Below are 27,357 nucleotides of genomic sequence, written 5' to 3'. Positions count from 1 at the left end.
GATGTCGGCCTGTTGCAGCAGTCACACACGGAAGCAGTAGGCAGACAGATGGGCGACACAGCCGTTGAAAGGGAGGACGGGTTGTAAATAGTCCGCACAGAGGGCGTGTTTTTATTGTATGCCGCCATGCCGGTAACAGCCACATCCACAACATCTGGCATTTACCCGCTGCGGTTAAGAAAATACATCAGAGGCCGCGGGGAAAAATGTTAAAGCAACGAAAACATAACATTGACTATCAATTATTATTCTGGACAAAGCGGAGCAGCGGCAGGTGGGGGGGGGGGGGGGGGGGGGTTGTATCACACTATGCTCTACTTTCATGCACCATTCACTGTTTCTTGTTCTGAAATAAATCACTATTCCACTTATTTGGTATCCTTAAAAGCCTCAACTCTCATTTATCACAGACACGCACATGCATACAAACACACAACCCCCGCACCCCTCTCACCGATACACCCACCCACACGCATCAACACACAAACGGAGGAAGTGCAGGATTCTTTAAGGCAACCTGACAAGCACAACTTGAGTCACAGGGCTGCGAGCGAGGTTCAAAAAAGTCTGGCTCTGCATCTCACGACAGCCAGGCCCAGTCACCCCATAGATGCGAACACTCAAACATGAGGGAGCGACTGAGGAAGAAAGGAAAGAGGATGGTTGGTCTTCCTGCCCTCCTGTCTCCCAAAGTCACAAAGCACCCTTGAAACCCTGGTTTGGAATTCGTCTGGCCCGCGGAGTGTGAGTCAGAGTCGGGTTGTGGACGAGCTCGCCCGTTCGCCCGGAACCCAGAGAGCTCTGGCACAGCGACCCAGCTCAAGGGCTCTTCCTCCTCCTACTCCGACCACAAACGTATGGTTCGGGACGGGTCAGATTGGGCCAGAGCCTCAGAGGGAAATATCACACAATACGAAGTACTCGGTGCTGTTATAGTTTACTGAGAGAGGAAGATATAGCAGTATTTTTGTGTGCAATACAGAATGGGGCTGTGTGTTTGTGAGAGTTTGTTTTTGTGTGTGCATGTGTGTTTATGAATGTGTGCGTCTGCATACCTGTGTGTGTGCGGAACTAGGTCCGTAAATGCATGTATATGTGATGAATCCCCATGGAATCTTTACAGTCAGTAATCCTTGCCTTTCAAGGGACGCCCAGATACACCGAGGCCTTCCCTTATGACACTCCAAAATGCTTTTGTTCCTCTTCATCCCTCAGAAAGAAAACTCCTCAAAATGTAGAATGTAGAATAGTGATGATGAGGATTAAGACAAAGTGCATAGAAAAACACCAGGTATGATAGACATATCCTCAAGTCTTCGGTGTTTGTTCACCTTCTAACTCCCTGCTGTTCACACACTCTGTCCATGTTCCTGATTTCAATAAAGAAAATACCAACGTAAGTTTCTTGCAGACAAGATGGGTTTCAAGTACACCTTCCGGCGCTATAGCCGCAGTTGACCTTTAATTACTGAATTAAAATGTCAGCCGCCCTGCATTCATTATGCCTCAGCGATTAACATAGTGTGGACAAAACATATTGTTATCATAACTAAAATCCAACCGTGTCCACAAAGACCAATCCAAAAATGCCATGCTGCATTTTGATTATGGATTTGTCACACGTTCCACTTGCTAAATGGCTTTATCGGCTAACATTCTATTTGTCAACGTATTCCTTTGGTAAACACCCTGCATTTATGTAGCATGCATTATATGCCAGTATAGCCATTCAAAGTGCTTTACAATTACTGACCAACACACAAACACACACAGAGACACACAAACAAACACAGGCGCACACACAGAGACAAAGACACATAGACGGACAGACACACATACACGCACACGACAGTTAAACCATGCAATGCAATTATCTGCTGGTTGAGCAGTTAAGTGAAATATTGTCCAATACTGTGGAAACATTGCCTTTATCAGTAGATGGACTGTACATTTACATCCCTTCATAGGTTTCAAAATTCCATTTGTTTATTACAATATGATGGTTGAGTGGATCAGAGCCACATCAAATTAAATGTGACATGCCATTATCATTTCCATTCTAGAGTTGAATTTAGGCATGCATCTGTTCTCCACGGAAATCATTATGGATGTGATCCTCAATAAAAATGCTTATGAATAGCTTGGAAAGGAGAGTGAGGGAAAATAAAGAAAGAAAGATATGCGAGTTCCATTAACTAAAAGTCTAGCGTATAAAAAAAAATGATTCATGTAAGAAACACTGTTTTTATCTTCAACGATTCTGAGCTGATTCATAGCTATACATTTTTTCCTAATTTTGTGTGAGGGAGGGGCTCACTCACACATTGCATTCTCCATATAAGTTTGAGGTGTGCCTTTGTGAGTTTACATTATTGCAATCATTTGATAAAAACTACGTGATCTTATATACACTTATATAGACACTCTGCTTTCAACACATCATTTGCTAAGACCCCTTTCCCAGTACACAGTAGACTGGAGTAGATCCTGAGATAAGCACCCCTTCATATGAATAGAGATCCGATTTTGGCAATCGTTTTGAAAAGAGAATAGATTTTTAATCGAATCGTGACATCGACAATTAAAGGTGAATTGTTAAACACCAAAAGATTCACACCCATAGTGTCGTCACAGCGTGATCACAGTGTCCCAAGCTGTGGAAATGCAACCAAACCAAACAAAAATGCTTGAGAATAATCTACAGATGTGCGTTGTCTAATATTGTCAAATTACTACAATGAACATGGTGCATTGTGGGGCAGGCGTGAGTCGAGCTGGACGTTACGGGAACTTTCTGTAAAAGCGTTGCAAGAGGCAGATACCCCAAACCATTAAAAATCGCCATAAACCTATATACAAACTTCTGCGCTGCATGTTTACCAGCATCGCTACATTATTCATCGAATTAGAAGATGAAAGTGAAGGAGTATACGCTAAAAGTTATGGTTAAGTAATGGCATTACTACATTTATAAACATATCCTTTAAGCTATTAGTGAAACGTGCAGCGATACTTTATTACTTGAATGAGAGGTGCTAAACGGCTAAACATGGCTGCTGAAGCCTACACTGCAAGATCTCCTCTTGGTTGATTTCTGGTTCACATAAATATCCACCATTCCTTCCACTCAGTAGACTTGGCTGAAGTTCTGTTCCTCATTTGATCTTTAGATTGGTATTCATTGCTGGCAGCCATTGTAAAATCTGGCGTTGCTCCTGAGGCTAACAACAAGGCAACTGAAACTCACAGAACCAAACAGATAGCTGATTAGTGATTTTACCGGGAGGGAATGGCACTGGGAAGGTGTTCTAGTTTTTTCAAAACTAGTAGTTTTTGGACTACTATTAGACTACTTGAGACCATTAAAATGTCGAAAAATCTTTGGACGGTCCCTTTAATTGAACGACCATAAGGCTTACACTCTCCAAGTAAATTGTGGGCACTTTGTAATTAAAAATAACTTCAAAGATGTTGCCATGTAACCTTTGTCTCTGAGTTAGGTTGTTTACGCCTTTGATCGCTGGAGTCCATTAAAATCGTACTGATAGTTATTTTCACATCACACATTACCAACACCGTGGTGTGTCGGTGTTTGTACACACACACACACACACACACACGCGCCTTTTGGGCAATTACAGAGTGGGAAAAAAAACACTGAAAATGCCTGCTGTGGTTGTTTTCCTAGAGTTTGATTGAGGTTCTGTACGTTGTAGTTGATGTGTCAACTGTACAGCTGTTACACGCTTGAAGGGACATATCTATGGGACACATGACGGAGGCTGGCCGCTCACATACAACCATACCGATTTTATACACAGGGATTTTGATGACCCTCATTACCAGCTGGTTGGAACAGCAGGGGATCATGGCCCATTACTCTGAGGGGCTAACATTAGCTTGCTAGCTAAGAGTCTAGCCGGATGATGTGTGGAATTTAGTAGTGTGGATTTTATGATCACCTTGCAGCCATGGTGAAGAAATTTCGTCTTTCTCTTTATATGTCCCCTTTACCTCACCTGCTTACTAACACCTTTGGCATTTTAACGATTGAAGCAATAACATAGAATTACATAAAAAGTCCTTTAAAATAAATCTAAAGACAAAGCTATTGCTATACTGTGGGGGACAATACTTGCGCAAAAAAGTGCCTTCAGAAAATGTTCTTTCATGGTCGTTGCTTACGATATATGTTTGCCCTTGCCTGTGAGTAAAAAAGTAAACTCACAGTTTCGTAACCAGTCAGCCATCTTGGAAGGTGTGCCATCAAAAAAACGAAAATGTGGGTGTGGTCTTATTCCATTACCTTCAGATGCTTCCATTGGCTCCCCTTTCCCAACACACACACGCTATTATGCATGAAGGAAGACTAAAACCCATCGCTAAATAACACCGGACTGAAAAAATGTGCAATGCTGTTACCACATTTTTTAGTTTTGTATTTTTCCCTTACCCTAAATCTAGGGTTGGATGAATGAGTAGGTTATATTCATCAGTTGTCTGATAAATTGGCATATCTTGTACAAATCCTCTCTTTTTTTACCAAGTTTTTATTCAGGAAACAAGTTTAAGACACCAATTACTATGTTTCTTCCCTACTAACAGATGTGAATAGCAACACAGGCCTATTATAATAGGCATGAATTGTCGTTCATTAAAACTTTCTTCCAAGATCAAACAACAAAATGTTGTGATCCACTTATAATGGTTGTAAGTATTTCCATATACGTGTGTGTGTGTGGGGGGGGGGGGGGGGCTGGGGTATGTGCTTGTGTGTGTTTTCTTCTGTGTATTTGTGTGTACGTGCCGGTGCTTGCAATCATGTGACTGTAATTAACGTTGTCCTTCCCCCTTTTCCCGTTCTCCCTCTGCATGCCATAATTAGGAGTCTATGTGTGTTAGTTGTGACCTGTGGGGATTGAGTACTGTGTGAATTATGTAGACACTCAACATAGCCTCCAGTCTCCCTCGTATGGTGACTCAACTAACAAATAGTATAATGACAATCCTAAAGGGAAACACACGCCAGTAGGACGGTATGCATACACACACCCGCATAACTATCTATCCATGACGCCATGTCTCTATCTACCTTTCTATCCATCAAGGCCTCTTTCAGTCTGGTCTGTCTAGCTACAATATCCCTATATTTTTGGAAAAATCGTCCATCTACAACATTTATCAGTCTATAACAATTTATTCCTGATTTCCATTTCTTTTTCAGATATTTCTGATAACTCCCCCTTCTGCTGCCCTCCCTTCATCTGTGCCGTCTCTCATCCTCACCCAGAATGATGTAGCGATGTAGACACAAATACTGACTGCAGGCCTGCTTATTGAGGTCTACGGAAATGCACAGAATATTAAGCAAACCTGGAGGAGGGAGGGTCTCTTCTACATTATTTTAAGGGTTGAGGAAGAGTCACCATTATCTCATAAACCAGTCATTTAAATGGAGCAGTGGATTTGGATGGGGGGGCTGTTCAGAGTGTGAGCTGGAAGCAAGTGCTGCATCGGCTGCAAGTTGTAAACCCTTCTTTTGTTCTGTGTGTTGTGGGGAATTCCAATCAAGGAAATATTATCATTCTAATCTGTTAGACACATTTGGCTGCTGTTCTTTTTTTTACTGGCATTGTTCCTCCCATGACACTCTTGCAAATTTGCTTGTCAGGGTATTTTCTTGTCCGGCCCAAGAAAAAGCTAAAGAGACCAAGTTTCCACACATTTAAGCTCTTCATTACTTTTACATTTAGGATCTTTAGCAGACGCTTTTATCGAAAGAAGTACATTTGTCAGAAGAAAGAGAAACAATATATTGTTGTCGGTACAGTACAGATATTCATAGAAACAAGTGCCAAGCGATTAGAATTGCTTGGCATGCAGGCTTTCATGCTATAGATAAGACTAGATTCAACCTTCATTTAATCTCATATTTATATCATTTTCAATAGTCAATGCTTCGTCAATCATGGTTTGTCATTTTGAGTACAAAATAGAGAAGAAGGCAGGAAAGAGCTCATATCAATCACACTTTTCAATTAAAAAGTTTGATTCGTCAAAACTAGCGTCATCATAGCCACTGATTTTGTGATGTGATCAGTTTACCCGATTACAGCTCCTAATCACATGGTTTTGGTTTTATTTTATACTAGCGTCATAAATAAATGGCCTGTTAAGACCTTTGAGACTGGAACTGTGATTAAGGGCTTTACAAATTGACTAGACTAGACAACATTTTAAGAAAGACTTTAAACATTTCTTCAGGTTGTGTTATATTGATTTATGTAACAAAAGTTAATCTCCCCAAAGTTTATTATAAAGCTGCTTGAGAACGCTATTGAAAAATATGTAATATGATTAAGAAAAGACCACTAATGATCTAACGCCATTCTGGCAGAAGTCTGAATGTTCATTAAACATAATACCAATGGTTTTCAATATCCATGTGCAAAATTAGTTAAGGGTTTTCTTTATTGCATAATCTTGCATTGTATTGTGTTTTTTTTTCAAATCATTATTTTGTCTGTGTCTCAATTGGATTCCATTAACTCACTTACGAAACATGCTTTTGCAATGTCCGTTATATTTATAAATGGAACATAATGCACCCTATAAGTGCACCCTATATCTGTGAGGTACATCACACACGGTCAGACTAGCTGATAGGGGTTATGGACCGGGGTTTGGTTCCTAGCATCCTGTCACACAATTCTTGGCAAGAAAATTTTAATTCAATTTCTAAACCATGACTACAGAGAGATGGAAGATTAAAATGGAAAATATAGCACAAAGGAAGACACATTTGCCTGAACTCTGACCTGAGGTCTTTGACACTCACTCGCCAGGTAAACAACTCACAGAGACAGCTGACAAGGCCACGCTGCAGTTTAAATCTCAACAGTTGGAAAAGTAGTGCCATGTAACTCTGAACTTATGTCAGTGAAAGCGTGCATCTCAACCGCAGATCCTAAAGCATCTTTTTTTTAGCTTTGAATCTCTTACTTTTTCTGGGCAAAAGGCAATACGGTAAGGAAAAGATTCACGTGTCTGAAAGTCCACAATGGATGAAAGACGCAATGTCTTACAATCCAACAAGCATGTAGTTTAAAATAACCTGGGCATATCTGTAGTCAATAATAAATCATCGATAGTGATAAAAATATATATTTTAGATAAAATCACATTAATCACTTCAATAGATATATTCTACAAACAAAAAAATGCTAGCCAGCCCATACCTCTCTCTTTGTTTACAAGAATCTCACTAAATACATTCCCAAAACCACACCCACTCACACCACCCAGCCAGCTGAGATACGCTAGTTAGCATCCCACAGTTGCACAGCCAGTAATAGTGGACAGAAGTTTATGTTTTTGATAACTACCAATAGGGAGGGGCTCACTCGCACATTGAATTCTCCATACAATGTATTCTACTGCTGAAATAAAAGACAAACATATGAATCTGTATTATTTATTTAATTTAAATTACAACCATGACACAAAGGGGAATCAACCCTTTGCATCATGGTTTACCTTAAATCGTATGTATATGTAGGGTCAAAAAGTGGTTCATCTTGGCCAGTTAGGGCATGCACCCTGCACACACCCATTTAATTTGGGAATTCCAAAGTAGCTATAGCTGCTCACTAAATTATCAAACGTATGTTGGCTCCTTGCCGACAAAATCTAAGATATTGTAAATGTGATCTACAAGAAGCATTAAGTGCATTGACAGCTCTCTCTGCGAGTTAGTATCAATCTATTCAAAGTCCTCTAGGGTTGCATCATGACCTGTTTCCATTTAAGCATAGACAAATCACAAATAACAACAAGAGACACGCAATAGAGTCTGTCATTTTATTTGTACTTCCCTCTCCCTCTTCCTTGGTCTCTATTTCTCTCACTCTCTCCCTCTGTCTTGGTGTCTCTCTCTCACTCTCTCCCTCTTCCTTGGTCTCTCTCTCTCTCTCTCTCTCTCTCTCTCTCTCTCTCTCTCTCTCTCTCTCTCTCTCTCTCTCTCTCTCTCTCAGTTTCTCTCTACCTGAGTCTCTCTCTCTCCTTCTCAGGCCCTCTCTCTCCCGAGTCCCTCTCCCCCTCTCCCACTCTCTCCCTGCCTCTCAGCTCTGCCAGTCCTACCCTTAATCACGTGTCAACGAGAGCAGAAGTGAGCGGAGCATTGGCTTGAAGGCAGCGCTGCGTGTCACCCTGAGTCTCCCTCTCTCCGCGGTGTCACTGCGCGGGGGACAGATGATTAACACCGGGCTACGATTTTTAAACACTTTCATCCCCCTTCTTTTTTCTCCCCCCTCTCCCCCCTCCCCGATGGTGCCTCCTTTCTTCTGGTGTTGGGGCTGATTGCATGGAGTAGCGCCGGGGAATACATTTGGGTTTATATTTTGTACAAATGCATGGCGGAAAGCCACCGCGGTCCATGTGTGAGTCAATGTTTTCGTTCAGCACGCCTTGGCGTCACCAGACACGCAGAGTGTGTGTGTGTGTGTCTGTGTGTCTGTGTGTGTGTGTGTGTGTGTGGCTCAGTGTGAGTCAGGCTCAATTAAAATGGCAGTTTGTTGCATTTCCTGCGGCTCAGAGGCGCATTGTTGAGCTCAGCAGTTGACACCATGATGAGGGGTAACCAGTGTCACGCATCAGCTATGTGATCCATTGGTTCGTCTTAACACCACACACTTGAGGCGCACGTGTGTGCGCACAAACGCATACACAGATGATGCCTCAGAGGAAACACACAGTAAACATTAATATCTGTTAGTATCGAGAGAGCTAGCATGTAGCTAACAGACATCGGCATATGATGCTAGTACAAAGTCAGCCATTATCGTAGCGGTCAGCCATTACCTGTATTCTCCCCCTCACTACCTTAAAGGCTGATTGGTCAAGAGGAGGCTCAATCGTCTCTTTTCTTTAGTTGTTTTATTCATAGACTTGGCCCCTCATATTTACAGGTACATTGCTAGGTAGTATAGTGCAGATGAACGTCAGCCAATTCGTGTGATCTTGCAGTGACTTTTTCTATGGCAGGGACAGAAAATTGGAATCTTACATGGGAGTTTCTGTAAGTAGGTCTGTCTGTCCTTCCCTTTTGTCAACAGCTCCACTAGTGTCTTGGTGGGTGTGTTGCTGATTGAATTGTACTCAGGACCCAAGGTTTTTTGAATGACCAAAACTGGAGGCCAAGCACGAGGCCCTTTCCAAGAGGCACATATTGAACGGAAACTGCATTAGTTACTAAAAGCTTAAAATATAGTCAAAAACCCGACGCTAATATAAATATAGAAAAACCCAAGTTATCTTTCAATTTCAGCCCACCCAATGAAGCCGTTATCTCGGTTTTTTCGGATATAAAATAATCGGATAATGTAATGTGCTTATCTTTAACGGTTAGACGGATTACATTATTTATACAGTAATAGAAAAGTTAGCGAGCCGGAGCATGTAAAAAACTCACTGCAGATATAGATCTTATTCTCAAATCATAAACGCTCCATACCTAATGGCTCTGTTTCCCAGAAAGGAATTACATTCATCTCCCCTGCCTTTTTTTCATTCTTCTTCCAAGGGGATCATCGAAGTGAAAAGAAACCTTTGCAGTGATGCAGAAGCTTCTTTCAATCCCTATGCAGCCTGGCTACTCATCGAGCTCCACGTTGAAGCCCGTCAGTGTGCGTGCCGTCATTGTCATTCCAGTGAGCCGACGACAGATCGACGACTGTGAACTCGTCAAAAGGTTCAGGAAGCATTCCCTGATTTAGCTCTCGGAGGTGGACGACAGAGAGGGACCGTTGGCGGGTCAGAGGTTGCCGCCATCGCGCTCCGTGCGGTTGCCGAGCAAACGACGCCACTCGGCGTGCCTGCGTGTGGCGCGGTTTGGCGTGATTCATTCTGACAACGCGTAACTTCCGGGCGTCATTGTCAGTTGAGTCACGGTCCGAGAATTTGAACAGATTCCCCGGCTAAGGCTAGAGATTTACAGCTATGGGTCCAGAGACGAATCCGCTGATGGAGACGGGGGAGGGAGAAACAAAGAGAGAGAGTGTGCCGGAATGAACTGCAGCTGCTGGAAGACGGAGAGGATTTCGCTTTGGGACATGGCTCTGGTTGGACCCTTCACATCATTAGTGAGAACCGGGTTACGCAAGAGAGACTGCCTTGGGGGGGGGGGATAGGGGGCGCAGAGGTGACTTGTGGGTCAGCGTACACAGTGGGGTTGAGTTAGGGGGCTGGGGGGGAGGGGGGTGGAGAAGGGGAGGCATCCGGAGGGTTGACTGTTAGTCCTTGGCTGTAAGGAGATTAGCGCTTAATCATAACGAGCTTGATATCCCTAATCTTAATCACTTTTCTTTTTAATGTATAATTAACCACAGACGAGTGTGTCGGAGTATCAACTCATCGCTCTGTTATAGCCTATCTAGTAAAGAACCCACGTGCCACAAGGCAACCCCAATGGTCTCCCTCAGCGAGACACACACACACTCAACCACATGTGACCACCATAGATGCGCATTACATCAACTCCTAATGATCTTTATGTCCTATTTTTGTCATGAATATTACCCTTGAATGGGTACCTAACCACGCAGGAGAATATACATCTATGGCATTTTGGTGCATCCTTCGTCCAGCCTGCCTTCCTGTAAACCAATTAGAGGGAGAAAAGGTCAGCACCTCGGAGAGCATCAGATAAAAGTCTGATTAAATTGGTTCATGCTCTAATTTTGGCCTTCAGTTTTTCACTTAGCTGTTCACTTGGGCATCCTAATAGGGAGAAGAGAGCCAACACTTTCTTTGGCTTACTATTTTTTGAGTGATGCTGATAACACATACATTGTTGGTGTAACATAAAGTATATTATGTTATTACCAAAGGTTTTTCAAAAAATATATATATAAGGTTTTTTGCACAACAACAACTGCACCTGTCTTTATAGCAGTTTTGTCTGTTTGCTTGTCTGAGCAAGCAACCCCTGACTTTACGGACAGCTTTCAAACAAGGTCTGAAAAACGTATTCACTCCCAAAAGGGCAGCAGTTTCTGTTGCTGGCTTACAGACGAGATTTACTACCGGTAGTTTCTCCTCAAAGACCGAAGATCAAAGATCGAAACATCAAACATGTATACGTTTTCTAAATCTAACTCACACTTAGTTTGGTAGTTTGTTTGAAATATCAGAAAATACCTTGAATTGGAGGCCATTCAATCACAGGGAAGAACACACACACGCAAGCACACAAGCATACACAGAAACGCAAACACACAAACAATCACATGAACGTAACCTAGCAATTGTAAGTGCTTGGCATTTGTTTCTTAGAATATCTTTACCGTACCGACAGCGATATATTGTTGTTTCTCTTTCTTCAGACAAATGTACTTCTTATAAGTCGCTTTGGATAAAAGTGCCTGCTAAATGCCCTAGATGTAAGTGTAAACATAAAACATTAATATAAACAGAACCCAAGAAGGTGGGAACAGTGCGAACATAAGTATAATGTTCAATATTCAGTATTTTTGATATTAAAGGGTAAATCTGGGGCAGTTGTTTGATTGAGAACATGCATCATTGGTCCCATTATCACTAGGACACTTGTCGTTGAATGGACCTAGACAAGTCGACCAGAATCCTATTGTCCTGAAATTGTGATTGATTTTTTTATTTTATTTAAATTCTTCTTTTTATTTTGCCACACTTTCTCTTCTTCCTTCATTCATATTTATTCGACCATTCCCTTGACATCCTCTGATCACCTTTCTGAGTCAAGAATGCTCTTGTTTGCCCCGTCTTTGATTCACCATTTAGTAAACGGTAAACTGCAGGAGCGCAGAGCCATCTCAGACGACTGGTGCATGAGGAGACTAGCAAGTCACCAACTCATCAGACCATTAACTACTTTGTTCCTTTAAATGCGGAAATAAAATATAGGATTTTCCATCGAGCAGAGAATTAGGACCATAAGGCCTCATTAAGAGCCCTGATCAAAGGTTGCCATGTGCACTTTTTCCTGAAATTTAGCATGCATGGGTAATAGCAAAAGGCTTAGAGTGATCATTACAATGAGCAGCACATTCATTCTGTCTGTCAGCCTCTGAGACACCAGCGAGACCGCCCATGAATCTCTAATTTCCTTAGACACGAGATTCGATTTTCGACTTTTGGGAGCAAGAAACCAGGCAGCAGTCATATCGTTATCATGCTGCTGTTGTGTGGCTGTTGCTGTGTGGTTGTTGTTGTTGCTTTGTGATTGTAATGCTGTTGTTGTGGTTATAATGTTGTTTTGATCCTTTGGTTGATACTCTGTTGTAGATGTTGTGATAGTTGTCATGCTGTTATCATGTTGTGTTGTGCTGGGGTTTATCCTTTTGCCGTCGTTTTGTAGTAATGGTTGTTATGCTGTTTTGTAGTAATGGTTGTCATGCTGTTGGTGCGTAGTTACAGTTGTTATGCAGTTGTTGTGGTTGTTATGTTGTTGTTAAATGCCGTTGTTGTGTTGTTGTTGTTGTTATGTTGTTGTTTTGTTGTGGTTGTTGGTATGCTGTTGTTGTGTTGTTGTGGTTGGGGTGTGGTGGTTGCTGTGATGCTGTTGTTGTGGTTGTTGTTGTTTGGGTTGTTGTTGCAATGGTGTTGTTGTGGTTGTTGTTCCATATAAATATATGGGGGCAATGACAGAAAGACGGGACAAAATGGGAGGAAAATAAAATCATGTTATTGTTTTTTTTCAAATTCATCAACATCACTGAAATCTAAGTGAGAGCTAAAAACTGTGAGTGTGATTAATAGCTTTTTAAATGACAAGGCGATTTCATTCTACACAACAAATACGTGATTGCGTTGCTGCTCTCAAAGCACAAGTAAATTCTGTCTTGAAAACCCATTAGACCATAGTTCACCTTATCAGCCAAGTCTGCTTTTATTTTGTATCATTCTTTGAAAGAACGATTCCCAAGAATGACAGTGAGCTTCTTTTATAATAGGACATTGAAAGCAGTAGGCCCAGCTGTGGAAAGCACAGTTGTACCGGTTATCAAAGCAAAGAACAACCTCCTAGGTAAGGGCTCTTATGGGTCTGTAACCGCACAATTGTACTGAAAGGGTTTATTTGTTACTCACATTTCTTCAAATGCAGTAGGAGTGGAGAATAACTCGCACTCAATCCCTAGTAAACATCCAGCTCTGCCAATTAGGGCATGCTACACCCCAGGTGGGAGATACAGACCGGTCTAGCAACTTAATCCGCCATTGTTGCAGTGACTGAGGACCATTTTATCGCTACCATTACCTTTTTTTTAGTTCCCCTCAGTTGTAATGAATTCCAACCCCGTTTTTTTTAGCTATTTTTCACATTTCCGATTATTCCTACAAGTTTGAATCGTGTTTTGCTCTGAGTAGACAGATTCCTGTTTTCCATTTTGTTGCATACACCCACCAGGCCCAGATTTGTCAATGGCGCTTCACTTCACTTCCTTGTTCCTATAAATAATTACATTCATTGCATCTCGCCAGTATGAATTCTCCTCCTGTTTCGTGTAATGCCTGACTCCCCTACCTGACTATCTCTCCTGCATACAAATGTAATACATTGTTTAAACAGCTGAACGTTATCCAGATAAACGCCTACACATCTGTCGGGGACTCGTTCCTCTTTGTCGTCGCCATCTTGTGCCGCGCCAGGGTTTGCTCCGCGGGAGTGGTCCGCTGTTAGGAGCCCGACAAAACTGGTGCCCTTTACCACCAGCCAGTACCCACGCCGGCCCCCAGTCGCCCCCCAGAGACACGCCTGCCCACCGCTACTCCGATCGCAGATGTCTTCCGATGTATACGGAGCCACGACGCTGGCGTACTATGAATAAATATATAACGGAGAGCGAAGCATGTGACCATATGACAGGACGACCCATCCCGAGGCTAAACAAACACTTGCATGCCACGGGGGAAAACACGTCCGAAGAATGTGGTTCAATCATAAAATCGTATGTCAAGTCGAACTCTTTACACTTCTTTTGTCTCGCGTAATGTTCTGACTGGAATGAATCGCATGGACCAGACTACCAGAGAGTTCCACTTGTTCCCAGCAGTGGGCTGTCATCCTATTCTGTGTTTTGGTGGGTTCTTTTTTTTTTGTGATGCAGCTCTTTGCTGTTTACACTTTGACGCTAAACGAAAGTGAAAGCACAGTTCCCTTCTCCTGGCCCTCTGCTCTCCGTGTCACACCGAGGTAAGGGAAAGTTATTTTACATCTTTCAAGCCTCAGCGGTTGATTCAATTCATGAAAAAATAAAAAGAAATGACCACTGTCTATGCTGTCTGTCAACCACCAGTAAGAATGTACTTTATAGCCACCGCCGAACTGAATCGCTTTCAGCACTAGCAGACGAAGGCCCACGCTCTGCTGGGCTGACATGGGTTTGCCCTGGAGGAATGCTTGTTCCGCATGTTGCCATGGCGGGAACAGAAGGACGTTGGGTTCACACCGTAGTTACGAACCACCACATCGAGAACCAGCAATTAAGAAGCAACAGAAGATCGGTTACAAAGCAGAGTTAAGAGAGCGATGGGGCTTTGAGATCGAGATGAATCTGCAGTCCAATTCGGTCCCGCTTTCTCATCCCTCTCTGTGGCCCTCGTTGTTTGCTGGGAATCAATGATGCCAGGATTGAGTGAAAGCCCTGCATGCCTTCGCGCTGACTAAGACGTCACCAAATATGGAGAGTTATTGAGAAATGATGCATAGCCGCAACTCGATAAAGAAAGAAGCCGGTTCACTTTGTTCATCTTGATCCCTAGCTGCTGCCATCGTAAAGAACCCACGAAAGCAAGCTGTGACCTACACTGGTTACATGTCATTGTCTGATCACGGACAGATATCATAACTATCCTAATAAATATGGTCATCCAATCGATACAATTGAGGAGCATAGAATCCCTGTTTTAATTTCTGCTTTATTTCAAGTCTCATCCATCCCAGATGGGATGGAGAGAGTCCATGCATCTTTAGAACAACAGCAAGACGTGACCGATCGATCGGTCAATTGATTGGTTAACCAGGTTTGAATTGGGAATGCGGGTCCTTTTGTCTCGCCAGAATCGAGTTCAAGAATGAGACCTAAGCAGTTGTGTGGTCCCAATGGCTGGGACACGCACACAAGAACTGACACATACACAGCATAACTCATCCATCCAATTTCACTCTGGGTCTGGCTGGAACAGTGGATGGGGGGGAAAAATATTTTTTTGGGGGTAGGACTACTATTTAATTTTAAGGTTTCCACAAATGTGGACCTGTAAACATAACATTTACCACATAATAGGTTGGAAATGACCCCAACATATAATAATTATAAACCGCTATTTAGCTATACGTAGGTAATAAATGTCCGGTCGTGTCCCCGTCACCAGCATCAGACGGGAGAGCCACTGTTGAGTCTGGGTGGAGATGGAGTTCTTGGGCTCACACGCATACACACACATGACGCATAACACACACCCCTGGACTCAACGCCGTCCGCACTCCCTCCCCCTCTCCGTCCCTCGTTACAGGACGGTATGCCGCGAGTGATGCGACGCGCCCGCTGGCTGCGTCCTCCCCCCCGGTGTCTGAGCTGTGACCCCTCCCCTCCCTGACACCCTTCCCCCCTCCCACATGTGTTTGTGATGTTTTTGGCTAATCCCTAAACTGTGCCCCCCTTAGAGGAGCCTAGTTTGGGAATTACCCTTTCTTCCCCTCGTTTACCCTCTTGTTTTCCTTTTCTTATCTAATAATAAGGGGGCGCATGCGCCCCGACAGTCTCTCCGTCCTGTCTCCCCACACTGTCTTTTATGTTTCTTGGACAGGATGTGACTGGTAATTTCGTTGCTCTGTACTTGTGACATGTGCAATGACATTAACGTCTCTATTCTATTCAATTTCTTTAATACATTTCAAGGAAAGTAATACAAAGTAAATTGATAGCCATATAAATGCTATATTCCAAGGTCTGCAGTTTCCTGGTAAGTAGATAATAATGAGCACAAACTTCCTGGAAACGTGTTGGAAATAACAAGCAAATAATTGTATAGTTATATTGTATTTCCCGATAAGCAGTTGATAATTAGGTGGTCATTTATTTTATATAGTTCTAACAAGTTAATTGATACGCATAATGTGGCTCACATTCAAAGTATATCATTTTCCCCAAATTGTCCTTATCTGGTTGTGATGGCAAAGGGTGTAGGCCCACGGCAAAACAGAATCTGGGGGTTAACAACGTATAGCCCTTCCAGGCAGAGTAGTTGACCGCCTTGTTGTCAGTGATGGAATAGCAAAAGATCAAGCTTGGTGAGTTGCTAAAAGGTTGAGCCCAGACATACGCACATGCATGATTTAATACAAACCTTCAATAGGACTGTTACACGGTTTATATGTGCCAGGTAACATCGAATAAGTCGAAGCGGTTGTATTCAGACTGATTCCTATATATTTCTAGAGATCAAATCAGTAATGTAAAACGAATATAACATACAGACCTCATTTACATCATAAATTCAACTCAGGGCAGCAGGGGGTGAAGTGCGACTGCTTACCTTCAATATGCATATTTCTGCATAATAGGCGCACAGTTTTACATCTTTACTTCCAACTACATTCTGCCTTACTTCTGCAGATCATGCCAGTTTAACTCCCGGCTAGTTGATGTCTAGCCTCTGTTGAAAAGGACACAAAATTGAAGTGAGGCCAATACATTAAAGAACATTTTGTAACCATTTACATTATTCACAATCGCTGTATCATTTCAGCAGACCAATCCAACTTTGTAAAGGATAGCCATTTTTTGCTTTTGAAACCCCAATACATTAACAAATGTGACAGACTGCTGCGATATTTGTCAAAAATATGATAAATGTATTTTCGTTCTGTACCAGATTTGATTTATTGTTTGACATTTCAGTTCATCCATGGTACTGATATCACTAGCTGGACAAAAAGAGTGTAATATGTATTTGTATATATAAATACATGTCTTTTTTTTTTGGTGTGTATTGTTATCTTTCAGTCAAACAAATTCAATATAATAGATACCATGCGTACATTGGACTTGTTTTAGGATATGAACACGACCTTGGAAGTTTATTCCATTCCATTTATATAATTTAGTCTTTATGTGTTATGTGTAATGTGTTTATGTTGAGTGTTTATTCCTCCTACTTCAGTGAAACACTGTGAAGATCCTCATCCTGTGAGCAGAAAAAAAGTGTCCAGCTCAAACAAGATGTGCAACATGTCTGCAGCTTGAGGGCTGATGCCGATAAAGGCCTTCTCGGAATCACTTGGGGGGTGATCTTGAGGGACAGTGAGTGAGTCTAACCAATGAGTCTTCATTGTGTAGCACCAGAAAGGAGACGCTGTTGGAAGGAACACATTTCACCATTTCCATTCTAGACTTCTGAACGAAATGTAATATATGTTTTCCTCTCAGGTGGACAAAATAGGCATTTTTTTATAGCACTGATGAATCACAAGGAGCTTACTTTGGGACGAAACTAAAAAGCATGTTCTATCGTTAACGTCTTTAATGTATGGTCTTCAATTAACAAAATGCAATCAAGATTCCATAAAAATTTCAGGAAGTTAAAAGATCTATATCAATAACTTCACGGTGAATCACATGAGTCAATCATTTTCAATTTCCTGTGAGAATAAAAAACGACTGATTGAGCATTTTTTCTCTTTTTTTTCCCCCTTCAAAACTTCCAAGATGGTGGCCAATCACATTTTGAATGAGGCTTTGTTCTCCTCGGGGCACCGTGGCCATTCACGAAGATTGCCTTGTTAACCCACTCAGCAAAAGGCAAGAGTGCACTCTCCTTAATTCATAGACAACCAATCACTCCACAATGTTACACCACTGGCCTCCTACTCTTAAATATATAAAACTACAGACTCCGATCCCCTCCTCTTCCATTTAGACCGTCTTCCCTTAGGTTGTGGTAACTAATGACGGTTATTCGATGCATTTAATATAAGTGCACATGAATGTCATGAATACAATGTCAATTATAACATGGATGTATATATATACTTAAACAAGAGATTAATTGACAGTAGCAAGGAGGATTTTTGTGCTTATTAGAACATGGAGACTAACCATAAAACAAGAAGATCTTACTTCCTTTTGCTAGATACAGTATGTCACACTAGCTTGCTACTTGTTTTGCCAAGCACCAGCAGTCAGCAGCCGGGACAACGGCTATGGATTTGCATTGTAAATGGAGGCACAGAATACAGCACTTAATACATGTCAAATGGACGTCAGCCAATAGCATAAGAATAACAAGGAAAAATACATATATATATAATCCAGGACAGCTGAAGAGAATTACAAGGCACAGATTTATCCAAACATGTATGACAAAACAAAAAGACCATTACACATGCTGTCCTGTCAGAGCCAGACATTCATTCTCTCTAATGGTTTATTAATGCTGCGTTTTTTTGCTTCAGGGATACATTCCTTTTCCAGTGCCACACTTTCACTTTAAAATCAATCACTCATGTGCTCACTAATGGCAAATCATCTATCCTTGCAAGGGGGCGAAAACATTCAAAAGACCCACCTCAGGCTTCAGGACCTGATTAGGAAATATAGTTTTATTGGAGAATACACCTTATTGGATAACAACTTTTCAACCGTGTTTCCGATTAAAAAAAGAATCACCACGTGAAATCATAGCCTGTTCCGCCAGTAGTCCTTGCCTACTGAATTGGTTCAACTTTATCTCCCTACTGCACTCAATGTTGGAGTGTGTTTCTTTTTTCTTTACTCTGTCATGTCCATGTGAAGAGTGTCCTTGCGTCAGAGAAAGGCCTTTTAAGTCAGATGTATTATTAGTATTACGGGGGCCAAGCACAGTGTGTGGCACCCTGTTGCAATTTATAGTGTTTTCATCACTATTATTATGGTTAATAGTACACTATATCAAACAAGGATAAAAACAACCTCCCCATCAAGACCCTCCTCCACCAAGTCGAAGCCAGATTGTAAAGGTTATGTGGCGCTTTGGCAGTGGTCTTTGCTGCTGTAAGCACTCCAGACAGCCTTCGGAGAAGATGGAGGAGCGTAGAGGATGGAGGACGAAGAGGTCGCTGTATGCCCCCATGGTACTAAATGGATGGTCCAACTCAAACATCACCGTACGCCAGTTTGCACAATAGCTCAGTGCCAACAATGACATAAGGTCATGTGTGTCTTCCGAAAAAGGCATCTCTCTCTCTCTCTCTCTCTCTCTCTCTCTCTCTCTCTCTCTCTCTCTCTCTCTCTCTCTCTCTCTCTCTCTCTCTCTCTCTCTCTCTCTCTCTCTCTCTCTCTCTCTCACAATTTGTGGTTGTAGCCATGCCAAACGGTCATAATTAAGTATGTATAATAATCATCCTTTGTTCCTCTGTTCCACCTGTTACTTATAGATATGACATCCCCCATTGTTCAGCACAGAGGTTTCAGGGGCTGTAAAATGCTGATACATAAATACAAAAGATCAATCCAATGGCAGCACATACAATAATGTTTGCTTTGAATTTTGGAAATAAGCATCGTAATAAGGATGATCATTGTATAATTCCTTGCAAAATCTCCATTTATCACGGTGGGTGATGAATATTCCCCTCCTACCACAAGAACTACCTGATAAACACAAATTAGTCCCACTTCCATATAACCAGAGCAAGCAAGATAGCTTTTTAAGGCAATCTGATTTGCTCGTGTTAGTTCAATAGTGAAACGCCCACGTAGCAACTGCAATCTGCAATACTATAATGCTGAAGCACAGAAACAGAGCATGATTGGGTTCTTATCTTAGCACCTTGAAGATGGAACACACTTCCAGCCAGCAATCAAATGGATGCGTTAAAGGGTTATTCCTTCGCAATTAAGAAATACCATATGCGCTTTACAAATGCTTCAAGGGTGTTTATAGCCTATATATTTATCAGCGTTTTCTGGGACCATAGTGTGTGAAGTGTAAGAATGGATTGTTTTATTTGGTGGATTATTATTATTATTTGGTGGCAACCATTGTGGAGGCGGGATAGGCGGAGGTGGAAGTTATATTTGCAACAAATAAATATTGAAAGTGTGATTCATCGGGTATGGCTTATTTTGAACCTGGGGAGGGGGGCAAATGCTTGTTTATGTTATGCGTTTGTGTTTTACAAACACATACAATCTTAACAACTTTTATGGGCACGTGTCATAAAAACAGTACCAAGCCACGACAATAATAATATTGAATGAATTTAGAAACCTTTCAGTAGAACCAATTCAGAAGAACACTGACCATGTCAGTGTTCAGAATAAGCTCCCAATGTAATGACCTTCACAGCCTTTCTCTTTGCATTGAATCCATCATATAGGGCTTTATAATCTCAGTCATCGTGGCATTTATTTATTCCCAATACACCAACAAATTCCGAGGACTCAAGAGAGTTGTGGTAATTTAAAATCCCCTAATCAATGAAAATATACCTAATCAATGTAAATAAACATAGACGGATGAAACGCTTGTGGCAGTCTAAACGCATCAATGACTCCTGATAATGACAAATAAATTCACAATTAATTACAAAACAATGTCCAAAAAAACATTAGGCTATTACAAACAAAAAAACGAACATTCCAAGGGCGGCGTTCATTGAAATGTACATTGCAATGTTCAAGCCCAAAACAAACAAGCTCATGTTAAACTGTCTCTTTAAAAAACACTCGTATTTATTTGCAAAGTCAAACGTAGGATAAACAAACAAATCCATCTCGTATTGTTCATTACCGGAGGAGAGATGAACTAAGCATTTTTTCCTTAAATCATTTTCCCTTTCATTTTCTTTCTGTCGTGTTTTTTTTTTTTTTTTTGAGCTTTTACACGTAGAGACCTCATCAGCTGTCAGACACCTGCCTGTCGGGGAGACGGCGTCGACAGGCAGCCCAGGGACGCGGAGTGACAGTGGGAAACGTCCGACCTCAACGGCATCAAGAGGGAAATGGCTCCCCGTAATGAGCCACGCACGCGCCGCTATCTCACACCCAACACCGCCGACGACACCCTGTCGACCGATCCCGTTGTTAATTTTTTTGGTGTCTCTGCGTCTTTAAAATCCCATTGAGGCTGATTTGATTTCATGTGTACTTAAAATTCGCCCCATAACGTGTAGGCAACCCATTTACCCGTAATGGATCCAATGACCTTATGTCTCAGAAGCGTCTGTTTTGCGCGCTTCCTTACGCCCCCTTTCGTCGCCGTAGCTGCATTTATTTGTGTTTCTCTCACACCCCCCCCCCCCCCCCCCCCCCCCCGGCGCCAGTCCAGTTCAGCAGGGAGCTCATTAGCTCCTGTGTGATGATGAACACGTCGACTTTGCTGAGGGATAATTGTGGTTTGTCACTCAGACTGCTGGCGTGCGTGCTCGCCTGTCGCACGGTGATAGCGGTGTGAGACTTGCTCAGACTCAGTCATTTAGCTAATCGCACAGTTGGCTCCCGTAATAACGGCTGTAGTGCCCAAGTTAAAGGACAGCTAAATTGTAGGCTATATCGCAATTTGCAATGTACTCACCCCTATTGTTCCACAATCAGCCTGCGGATCTGTTTGTTGTTTATTGTTTGACAACCACAAACTCACAAAGTCCCCCACAGGTAATTACATTAATGATGGCACCGTAGAGACGCATTAGAAAGGAACACCATCTGCTGCCTGCACCAAAAAACCGACTAACATTTCGATTAAGTGTAAAAAACAAAAAATATATAATCCATTAACTATAAACAATGCCATTAACTGTAATTTCTCCACCAAAGAGTATTATTTCGGGACATTTGGATCAGTGTGGATTTTCGAAAGAAATATCCCAAACTTTTTTTTATATTATTCACTAAATCAACATAATATTCAAGCAGCCATGTTTTATTTGGAAGAAATATACTCCACCAGAACACAAAGTCATTGGGCTGTAAAAGATAGACAAGACAGGCAGATGCAAAAACAAACGCGCACATACGCGCACGCGCACGCACGCGCACACGCACACACACACACACACACACACACACACACAAACACACACACACACAACACACACACACACCACACAACACACACACACACACCAAAATTCCTAGCTCCTCTGTCAACCGAGCTTCTTAAAAGTCAACTTTTAAATCGCATCACATGTCGACACCAGGGAAGGGAGAAGCTCATTTTGTCAGCGGGGTAAATGATTGTCTCGCTTCCTTGGTTCTCCCTTGTTTCAGCGAGCAAAGACTCTCTCTTAATCTCCTGCCGGAATGAGACTATAAACAATGAGGAACCGCCAGACATCTCCTCCTCCCCGCCGATGTTGCAAAGGTTGAAGTTAGCCTTGGGCAAAGCCGTAAGTGCTTCATGCTCTCTCTCTCTCTCTCTCTCTCTCTCTCTCTCTCTCTCTCTCTCTCTCTCTCCGTCTCTCTCTCTTCTCCTCTCATCTCTCCTCTCTCTCTCTCTCTCTCTCTCCTCTCTCTCTCCTCCTCTCTCTCTCTCCTCTCTCTCTCTCTCTCTCTCTCTCTCTCTGTCTAGTAACCCGTTCTGTTTTGGGAACCTTTCTGTGGAAAAAGGGCGGGCCCAGCCATGGCGGGCTGCGGTGTATTTTCAGGATAAACGGATGGCGGTTGTAATGGAACCTACGTGGTGTATTGCATTGCAATTAGAAGGAGAGCAGGGAAGTTATTTTGTTCCTTGGTGGTTTTAATGGGCATTCCCCTGCCGGCTTGGGCACGTTGTCTCTCAATTGAAAGAATTCAGGCTTTAAAGAATTCACCTTTTCCGAGGAGAAATGTGTGTGTGTTCATGACAGACTGTGTGGCTCATCATAGCCAGGCGCTACACAACTTGGATGTAAAACTTTTTTTCCCCCAGAACGATGAAAATACATGTGTATTCACTGTAGTCCTCTCTGTCCTGAAATATACAGCCAAGTGCTGTTTTTGTGTTTTTGTGTTTGTGTTTGTGTGTGTGTGTGTGTGTGTGTGTGTGTGTGTCTGTGTGTGTGTGTGTGTGTGCGTGTGTGTGTGTGTGTTGTGTGTGTGTGTGTGTGTGTGCGTGTGCGTGTGCGTGTGCGTGTGTGTGTGTGTGTGTGTGGGTTCAGACCAGGCCTCTCCACAGCTCTCTCACCAAGTAATTTGCATTGGATTAGTCTCCATTCCTCATTAACCTTTGTGCTCAGGCGTATCCTTGGGCACCATTCTCTGTATCTCTCAATTCGCCCCCTCTCTCCGTCTCTTTTCTCTCTTTTTCCTCTTCCTCTATTCCTCTCCCCCTCTGCCGAGTTGAACACTTCTGATCTGATGCCTCACTATCACTCCTGGGCAGCAGATACTTCAGAGCCTGTGCTCTCTGGCTCTCTGTAGCCCGGCGCCCTGTCCCTGCCTCAGTCCTCCCCCCCCCCCCCCCCCTGATAAAAGGCTTCTATCGTGGCTGCTGCACGGTCGCAGAACCCCCTCTCAGCCAAGCACCTGAGGGCTGTCCTTTAACTCGCCTACTGTCCCCACACATCTAATGGGAAATATGAATATATACACGTCCTCCTCTGGCAGCCCCCTTATGCCTCACTCTCTCCCCTTATCGCCATTTGAAGTGGGGAATCTCATTCCAATTTCAGTATAGCCCCGTCTAGTGTTTTTTCTAAAAAAAATGGGGATATTTTAAACGTTGAGGCTATGGGCCACTCGACAAAATGCACAATCACCCAACTTTGAAGGTCACCTGAACTGTGACAAATGATGACGTCTGAAGCAAAGTTGAAGTAGAAAGTGCTCAACAGCTGTTGTGTTGTGTGATTGAAATACGTGTGTTATTCAAGGTTGACTTTGGGGGCTTTAAGAGATCTTCCTCAGTTGTTTATTCATTCTGTATGTGACTAAAACATGCTGTTTTTGCAGCAATTTACTGAAAGGATGTTTTCTACATCTGAAGAACGTACTGGTAGTCACGGTGAAGCAGTACGACCGCAGCCCAAGTAGGACTCTAACGAAGCATAAAGAAGAATGTATGAGGTATGTTTAAATAAAGCTCCCACACATTGCCTGTAGACCTAGATGAGAGTAGGACGGTAATGAATAGATTCCGGTCCACATCCACCAAAACAGTAATGAATTCATGTCCCGCTGTGAAAAGTGTGGCATATGAGTACATCAAAGAGATTGCGTTGTTGTTTTGTTTTTAATTGTCGTCAACCGGCTGCCTCGAGGTTTCAAAGATAAAGATGACGGTATACCGTTTTGTCTACTCTATAGACACAATTATCCCTGACATCCTTAAAAGTGAAACCCAACACGAGGAGTTATTCATATATCATATATATATATATATATATATCATATATCCGGGCGACTTGGTTTTCGACCCAATTTCTCTATGTTCATCACCTTTCATTCCCCCACCCCCGTACTATTCTCAATCTCACTCAAAAACCTTGACATCATCCTGCTTTCCTCAGCTGGGCAATGCATTTACCCACCTGCCACTTCCCACCCCCTGCTGAGTTAACCATTATCATCTGTGGCAATCGTCCTACCATTATCCTACCATACCATCAGCCCCCTGCCCCCCCAGCTACGCCCCCCTTCGCTTTGAATCAGACCAGGTCTCAACCCCCACCCGGACTTCGGATCCCCTGACTGCATCCTGATCTTAATAAGAGGAGCTAAATCGAGGCCTCGAAGCAGGGAGTCGCTTCAGCTCTTGATTGCGGCCACTCACTGGCTCTCCACCAGTAGCGTGCTCCACCGCCTTCCCACAATAAAAACCCGCGCCAGGCCTCCCAACAACCGAGCCGGCCGGCGGCCACTCTGACGCAATCTGTAGCCCCCAGTGAGTCTGCGATGTGTAGGCATTTTATGCTCGTTTATCCTGCTGTTTATCCCCCCCCCCCCCCCCCCCCCCCCCCCCCCCCCCCCCCACCCCCCCCCCCTCCTGCTGCTGCCACGCCCACATCCCGCCATTTTGATCCTATGGCGGAGTCAATTCTGCCACCCGTTTCAGCAAAGCCGTGATTATTATTCGTGTCCTCATGGCTTGAAACCCGAACAAAGAGAACAGAAAATTGCGGTCGGACTAACTCCCCGCGGTATTGGAATCAGGTTGCTTTTTCGGAGAGGAAAAAAAAAGGTGTGATTGTTTAGAAAGTCTCAACGGTGGGTTTCATTTATCGGAGTCTGGCAGCCATAGATTTAAAAAGTAATATGATGAAGCGACTAACGGATTGTTGAGCCGCGGCGCTGCGCGCGTGCTGTGATGATGAGCCCTCTGCCTTTTCATGGGTCCTGATCACGTTCCTTTCGGAGTGTGAGCGGCGGTGGATTGATCGGAATTTAATTGCACATCTCTGCGCTCTCACCAGCTCATGGACACTTTTTTTCGATGCCCGTTGCCTCGCTGCGTGTTTTGGAATCGCGTTTATTTGCGGAGGAAAAACACAGATGGAACATGGGATTTGATGTGTTTACAAGTAAACGCCGCCGCCACAACTTCGGAAAGTACACATCGCCAATGGAGGAAATTGCTCGTCACTTTGTCACTTTTCTCTATGGCTGTCTGACTGTATTACTAGAGTTTTCCTAAAAAATATATACATAGAGATATAAATATAGGAAAATAAAGAATGTCAGTGTGTGGCTCTTGAATCGACTCCATCAGACCTTCACTTCCAACCACACATTTCTGTTCTGCAGACGGCCTGGCTTCGCTTTTTTATCTGTTGACACAGCGATGACAACATTTCAAATGTGATAAGTGAACAGACAGATTGGCACTGCTCCGAAAGCACCCTATTTATTTCATTTTGTAATGGGATTTTATCAATGCCCCTGCCAGCGTGGTGTTCTCTGCAATCAACAAGAGGACAGCGCCAGAGCGGTGGAAGGGACAGAGCATGCCCTCTGCGACTGTGCATCAAGACATCCTCAGAGCTTCTTCTAAATGAGCCATCGCTTCCGTCACTCAGCGCATGGCATATCTGCATATCAAAGGAATCGATCACACATTGTCATGCATTTCATACCGCTGGGTCAAACGTCAATGGACAGATTGTGTGTGTGTGCAGGTGTGTGCGTGCCTGTGCGTGTGTGTATGTCTTTTGATTGTGTGTGCTTGTGTGTGTGTGGATGTCTGTGTGTATGGGCGTGTGTGTGTGCACATATCAGTGTGTGTGTGTGTGTGTGTGTGTGTGTGTGTGTGTGTGTGTGTGTGTGTGTGTGTGTGTGTGTGTGTGTGTGTGTGTGTGTGTGTGTCTGTGTGCCTGTAATCCGTTTAACTTTTCAGTGATCTTAACTTAAATCACTTGGCGACAAAGATTCCGGGCAGTTTGCATCGCTGAGCAGTGAGCATCTAACCACGGCGGAACGTTTCAAACCCCCTTTCAGAACAGCCCCGAGGCACTGAGCTCATTCCCAAGGTGTACGGGGAGAATGCACGGGAGAGGCACCTGACGTCAACATCACAGAGACAGACAGCACATTGTGACTTTGACAAATTAGGGCTAATTGGTAAAGAGGAATCACAGCCCAAGGGAATCCCGCGTGGGGAGTTGAAGGGAAACACACGCACATATATGCCCACATACACACACACATGGACATACAAACTCATGCGCACACACACACACACACACACACACACACACACACACACACACACACACACACACACACACACACACACACACACACACACCACACCACACACACACACACCACACACACACACACACACACACACACACACACACACACACACATACTTTGGCGTCCCGTCCCTTAAACCTTGGTTCCGGACGGACCCGAGGTTTCATCCTGGACTGCAAACACTACCGTCATCCACCAGCCGGCGACGGAGAGCACCCGTTGAACCCCAATCAGCGAGATGGGAGACACCTGGCTGGACAGCCAGGGAGACACTATAAAAGACACTCGGGAGCAGACAAGGCCGGAGAAGGAAGTGCTCGGGTCGGCGAGCGACTAGAGGCTCACGGAGGCCCTAGAGACCGCGAGTATATTATTTGTCTAAGATGTATGCAATGAATGCCGAGTGCGGCTTAACCCTCGCTTAACGTGAGATTCGTACCGGCTCTTTGGGGGAGATACAAATACACAGACAGACAGACAGACAAGGTTTCGGGTCAGTCATACAAAAAAGGCGGTAAAACCACAAGGGAGAGACCTAGCCGGCTAGGTCGGCTTTGTTTAAACCATCTCCTCTTTTGCTTTTGGGGACAGGGGCGCGGCCAAGAACAACAGTGTTGATAACGCCTGCCCCTGAGTCACGCCAGGAGAGGTGAGGGGGGGTTCA

General features: G+C 43.4%; 1 protein-coding gene across 3 annotated transcripts in view; it reads right to left on the bottom strand.

The window, feature by feature from the left end:
• sorcs3a (sortilin related VPS10 domain containing receptor 3a) overlaps positions 1 to 4,281 on the bottom strand; it is an 81,536-nt gene extending 77,255 nt beyond the window's left edge. For all 3 annotated transcript variants that reach the window (XM_056586780.1, XM_056586781.1, XM_056586782.1), the window contains exon 1: positions 4,229 to 4,281. In XM_056586780.1, the coding sequence (XP_056442755.1) occupies positions 4,229 to 4,267 (39 nt within the window). In that variant the 5' untranslated portion in view covers positions 4,268 to 4,281. The remainder of the gene's footprint in view (positions 1 to 4,228) is intronic.
• Between the last annotated feature and the right edge of the window lie 23,076 nt (positions 4,282 to 27,357).

Source organism: Gadus chalcogrammus, chromosome 3 (assembly GCF_026213295.1).
Source record: "Gadus chalcogrammus isolate NIFS_2021 chromosome 3, NIFS_Gcha_1.0, whole genome shotgun sequence".
In the NCBI taxonomy this organism is placed as follows: Eukaryota; Metazoa; Chordata; class Actinopteri; order Gadiformes; family Gadidae; genus Gadus; species Gadus chalcogrammus.
Note: the sequence above shows the minus strand (reverse complement) of the source record. Positions and strands in the feature narration are given on the sequence as shown.